Source organism: Aythya fuligula, chromosome 14 (assembly GCF_009819795.1).
Source record: "Aythya fuligula isolate bAytFul2 chromosome 14, bAytFul2.pri, whole genome shotgun sequence".
NCBI classification, from domain to species: Eukaryota; Metazoa; Chordata; class Aves; order Anseriformes; family Anatidae; genus Aythya; species Aythya fuligula.
Window position 1 is genome coordinate 2,315,830 of NC_045572.1, and position 5,703 is coordinate 2,321,532.

The following is a 5,703-nucleotide window of genomic DNA, read 5'->3' on the forward strand; positions in this document are numbered from 1 at the left end:
CGGGGAGCGGGGGCGGTAGCACCTGGGGAGACCCCGCCCTCCATCTTGCGAGGCCTCGCCCGCCGTCTTGTGGCACACCACCAGAGGGCGCCGCCCGGCTCAAGAGGCGCCCCGCCCCTCCAGCCGTGCGCGCTCGCTGATTGGGCTGCGTGTCCGGCCCTCCACGCGCAGCCCCGCCCCCTGCCCGGCGGAGCGCAGCGGGGCGGTGGGCGCAGCCGCATGGCGCGCTGGGGGCCGTGCCTGCGGGTGGGCGCCGCGCCGCGCTAATCCGCGCCGCTCGGGGCGGGCGGCAGCAGCTCGGGCCCTTTCTCTGGCAGACGGGAGCGGCGAGGCGGGGGGCAAGGTAGGGGCGCGGGCTGGGCGCCGGGAGGGCCCTGTGAGGAGGGGGGGGACGGGCCCGGGCTTGTCCCGCGGAGCCGGCGCCTGCGCGGCGCGGGCACCCGGCGGCTGCTGCCCCGCTGAGGGGTGCGGGGAGCGCCGGGGGGTCGGGGTCGCAAGACGCCTGTTGGGGGCCGGCAGGGCCCGGGCGGGCTGAGGGGGCCCCCAGCGCCGCGGGGTTAGCTGTTGGACGCGCTGACGGCTGTTTTTCCTCGCAGATGATTGAAACGCTCGTGAGTACCGAAGCGCAGGAGCTGCTGTACCAGCTGACGGCCCTGCTGGAGCAGGAGCTGAGGTGTCAGCCCAAGGCCTCTGGCCTGAGACTCATCGAAGCTGCCCACGATAATGGCCTCCGAATGACTGCCCGCCTGCGAGACTTTGAAGTGAAAGATCTCCTCAGCTTAACTCAGTTCTTCGGTTTCCACGCTGAGACGTTTTCACTAGCTGTGAATTTCTTAGATAGGTTCTTGTCAAAAATGAAGGTATGGTGTTTTAAGGTATAAGCTCCCAGGTATCAGCTTTTGTTTGTTGCAACTTTGCTCCTGGTATAAGTTAGCATGTCTTGCTTTCAGCTGGCTAAAGGTTAAGCTGCTTCCATATATACTGATTGCAGAAGAGATTAAAAAAAATGGCTTTTGCTGTTTAGATTTTAGCAGTAAGAAAGCTGTTTCCTCTGATGAAGAAAAGGAAGAAGGCATCTGTTCCAACTTGAGGATGCCCTTAGGCTTGGAAATGCAGGCGGTGTTAATGGGTTAGATCAAGACAAACTGTCTTGCCTGTTGCACTTATACAAGAACATCTTAAATTACTTTTTATTTTACTGCTGTTAAAACCTACGAGTGAGTCTCATGTATATCAAGAGTCTTGATGCTGTTCAGCATTTATTACTCTGGTAAAATGAGTATTCAGCTAGCACTCCATTCTACTGCATGTATGTGGCATGCTGACAGGTTGTTAATCGTCCAATGAACCAGGATTACTACTGTTGTACTGGGTCAAGAAAAAATGCTTGTTTTACTTGAATGTTAGTACACCTGTTAAAAAAAATAGAGCATAATACTTCTGAATTCAAGATCTGTTTAAAAAAAATAACTGTAACAAGTTTATGTATATAGAAAAGGATAAAGAAAAATGCTGGGATATGCCAATATGTACAACACTGTAGGTCATAAAAGCTTCTGATTAGGCTATTATGGAACCTCATTAAGAAACTAGTTCTCAGTCAAAATATATTTTTCTGCAATGTTGTTCTTCAGATGAATGAAGCAGAATTTGTTGCTTGTAAAGGTCTCTTCATTTGGTTAAAGATTAAAATGTATGTGGATAAAAAAGTCTAATTGCTTAAGCATTTAAAAACACCCATAATATTTTCTTGTTGGTGATTCTACTTTGGTGCTTAGGTGTTGAAATTACTGATCAAAAATGTCCCTCTTTGAAAGTAATGAGTCAAATTGACTTCTCTTTAGGTACAGCCTAAACACGTAGGCTGTGTTGGACTCAGCTGCTTCTACTTGGCTGTGAAAGCAACAGAGGAAGAGAGAAATGTACCTTTAGCCACTGACTTGATTCGAATAAGCCAGTATAGGTTCACTGTTTCTGATCTGATGAGAATGGAGAAAATCGTATTGGAGAAGCTGTCTTGGAAAGTCAAAGCTACAACGGCCTTTCAGTTTCTACAACTATATCATTCACTCATTCATGAGAATTTAAGCTGTGAAAGGTAAAATAGCTAAAACTTACTTTGCTACGACTGCAGATGATCAGGAAGCCTATGTAGAAGAATAACCAGGGAATATTACTCAAGCAATTGGCCTTTTGATAATCGTAAAAAATAAATAAGTAAACCCAACCCTCTTATTGGTAAATACATGAGTATCTGTGGTGTAATGCTATTTTAACTTTAAATGTTGTGTAAAGTGATGTAAAGAGTGTTGCTCTCTAAGCCCCAAAACAAGCCTGTTCATCAATGATGGTATAAAAAATTTGTACTTACGCTGCACTAAGTAGAGCTTCATTGCAAAGATTTCAAAATCTGATTTCAGAAAGAAGTTCAGTTTGCTAGCTAGCCCTAAAAGTCCTTGTTGCCCAGCCTATTTTGATGAATTCTCTCCAGTGTAACACAAGATTTATTTTTGACATTATGACTGCCAAAACTGAGCACCTGTTTGACTGAAACTCTAGATCTTGTGGTACAAAAGAGGCCCTTCTTTATCTAAAGAATGTTCTCACCGCTTCTCAGTTTCCAGAGTGGTACTGTCTTGATCAAGTTTGTGTTCCTGTGCAACACTGACTTACTTGTTTTCCTTATAGGAAAAAATACCTTAATTTTGAGAGACTTGAGACGCAGCTTAAGGCATGTCACTGCAGAATCATGTTTTCTAAAGCCAAGGTAAACGTCTTAAAAGCACATAGAAAATAAGACTACTGAAGCTTAAAAAAATCACAGTTCAAAAATGTCACATTTCCTCTTCTGTCTTCTTCAGCCTTCTGTCTTGGCATTGTCTATTATGGCACTAGAGATAGAAGAACAAAAACTACTGGAGTTGACAGAGGCATTGGAATTTCTGCAGCTGCATTCCAAGGTATGTATGGATATTGTTTTACAGGATGTAAACGCATGCTGGGGATAACTCACTGACGAAAGGGGAGGTCTGTTGGCATACTGGTTTCTCTCTTTTTATTCTTTTCCTTCTGCCATCTGGCTTGGAATCTTTTGCTTCCTATCTTAGGTGGAGCAGCTAAAAATGCACATATAAAATAAGGATTTAATGAGTTACTGACATGGGATTCTGTCTTGCTATTTAGATAAACAACAGAGAGCTGACCTTCTGGAAGGAATTGGTGTTAAAGTGCCTTACAGAATATTCCTCGAGCAAGTGTTCGAAACCAAACGTCCAGAAATTAAAATGGATTGTGTCTGGGCGTACAGCACGGCAGCTTAAACATAGCTATTACAGAATAACACACCTTCCTACAATTCCAGAGACCAGCTCATAATAGGTAATTTTTTTTTTTATTTATTTAATAAGTAAAATTCCAGCTCATAAATGTAAAATCAGCTTCTGATAATATAGAAGTGCTTAGCTGTTAACTACCTCAAAATTTCCTATTCTGTATAGGTAGGGAAATGTGTAACTGAATCATAGTAGGCCTGTCATGTAGAGGCTGGTCTGTTCTCGTGTTCGTGCTTGAGCCAGTGGTGTACCTTAAGAAGTGGTGACCTCATATATGAATACTGTAGAAGGAATTGATCCTTTGGTGTGCTGTGGGAGCAGAGATGTGTTCTACAGACATTGGGACCTCATTCAAACTAAAATATGGAGTAAAACTGGTAAAAAAGCAGAGCAAAAATTTAGCTTGCTTCTATCATAAAAAGGAATCTGCTAAGAGTAAACAGTTGCCTATTAGAATCTGTCTCTTGCAATAGTTCACTGAAACCAGATAAAATGAGGACAGTTGCATACAGTTTTATTTGTATAACTGTCTGTTTAGTAAAATCTAAAAGCTGTAATTCAGTTATGCATGCTGCAGTTTATTAACTGTGGAAATCATGAACTAATTCCTTATCTAGGCTTTAATTCCAAGGGCTGCATATCTTATTTAACAGCTGTATTGCTGCTGTCTTGCTGTGTTCAAGTCTGATGCTTTATTTGGTTCTTGTGGAGAGAGTCCTTGAGTTGACTGTCTTTTGTGTTTGTTTGTTTGTACAGGAATACAATAAAATGAGAGAACCATCCTGTGACCTAGTTCACAGGCAGATGAAGATTTGAGAAACCAAGTCTGAAACGTGATTTTAATAATGAAGAACCCAACTCATGGAAATACATAACACTTCAGACTAAAAATCCTTGCAGCAAATACGTTTGTTTCCATTATGATTACAACAATATTCAGTGTCAGTTTTTGGTCTTATTAGACCATTTGCTATCCAAACAGTGAAAAACCACAATACTGATAGAAGGAATTTAACACCTTATAGTTTGTAGAGCAGCTTGTGTAGTCTAACTCTGTTTTACTATAAGTGCAGGTGCCCGGTGGTGTATTAAATTCAAAAAAAAAAAAAAAAAAAATCAATCTGCTTCACTTTCTGAAGATTACAGGACATTAGGAAAACATGTGCAGTGGCACAGTGCTGTAGTCTCAGGCAAACTAAAGACCATCTTGCTCAATATCGATGAGAATAGGAAATGCTTGTCAGTCCACCTGACGTGCTGGTTTGGCTGTCATGTGTCCATGTGTTCCTACAGGGCAGGGTACTGACCTTTAACATAGACAAATTAAAAACAAAGCTCTACAATAACTGCTGAGCTGGTCGAGTACCTGGAGCAGGACGAAGGGGAGAAACTTGATTTCATTGCCTTGTAAAAGATAGTCATTAACACTGCAATGATAGTATCAGTGTTTTGTAAGAGGTGTAGTTTGCTGAGATTATGAAGGATAGAGAGAGCATAGAAACTGAATGGTACGTAAGAAGGCTGGAGAGAAACCACTGAGTTACTTGCCCCCAATCTGCCATTAGTCTTGTGAGGTTTTGCTATACAAGAGGTAAATGCTGATGCTGAACAGATGGATTTTACAGGTACAGTAGGAACAGGGCTGTAGTCCCATAATGGCCTGTAAGTAGGAACAATTAAGGTGAGAAACAACTGAAGATTGTTTCAACTCTCATCTGTTTAACAATTAGCTTTGTGAAACACAGCTGCTCTGTTTTTTTTTTTTTCCTGAAGACCGTGACAGTACTTGAGGCATATCTTGCTTTTGGTGCTAACAAGAAAGTGAATAGTAAGAATGTGTTATTGGATGTAAGATGGATAGAGGTGTTGGGGGAATGTTGCTAATTACCTCTTGAGTTCTGTGTCACTGTGGAGCAGAGGCTGTTAGGGGTAGGCTGGTAATAACTGCCATGTAAACGGTTTTAGGGGAAAATGAGCAGTCTGAATGTTCTGAATATAGTGTGGGCTTAAATGCTAGCCTACCAAATCTGTCCCCTTAATGGTAATAGCTAATGCATAAACCATTTTTAGCATATCTTAAACTAATTAAATTCTTCACAAAATACTTCATACCAAAGCTCTGTACTAGACAAATCAAGCTTTCTCATGAACTCATGGGAATGATTGCACTGCATAGCATTTAATGGAGTTTTCCATCTGCCAGTGCTCTCTGTGCATTGTGCTGGCCTCTGAAAAGCATACATGTGACTCAGATAAAGGGGTGGGCAGCTTACTGGGAGAGATGGACAAAGATGCAGTGTGCAATTCTACTGGTATTGTCATGTGTCAAGATATGTACCTTTCAATTAAATGTTGAAATGCAGTTAACCAA

At 42.5% G+C, this 5,703-nt stretch overlaps 1 protein-coding gene across 1 annotated transcript; it reads left to right on the top strand.

Annotated features, from left to right (window-relative positions):
- The first annotated feature begins 258 nt into the window (after positions 1-258).
- CCNG1 (cyclin G1) lies at positions 259-5,703 on the top strand. The gene is made up of 7 exons (XM_032196869.1): positions 259-343; positions 597-860; positions 1,845-2,098; positions 2,689-2,767; positions 2,862-2,960; positions 3,184-3,378; positions 4,089-5,703. The coding sequence occupies exons 2-6, from the start codon at positions 597-599 to the stop codon at positions 3,373-3,375; spliced, it is 888 nt and encodes a 295-aa protein (XP_032052760.1). The 5' UTR covers positions 259-343; the 3' UTR covers positions 3,376-3,378; positions 4,089-5,703.

Coding starts and splice junctions, on each gene's coding strand:
- CCNG1 (XM_032196869.1), top strand. CDS start 597: ATGATTGAAACGCTCGTGAGTACCGAAGCGCAGGAGCTGCTGTACCAG. Junction 2,099..2,688: donor GAGAATTTAAGCTGTGAAAG/GTAAAATAGCTA, acceptor TTTTCCTTATAG/GAAAAAATACCTTAATTTTG. Junction 2,961..3,183: donor TTCTGCAGCTGCATTCCAAG/GTATGTATGGAT, acceptor CTTGCTATTTAG/ATAAACAACAGAGAGCTGAC.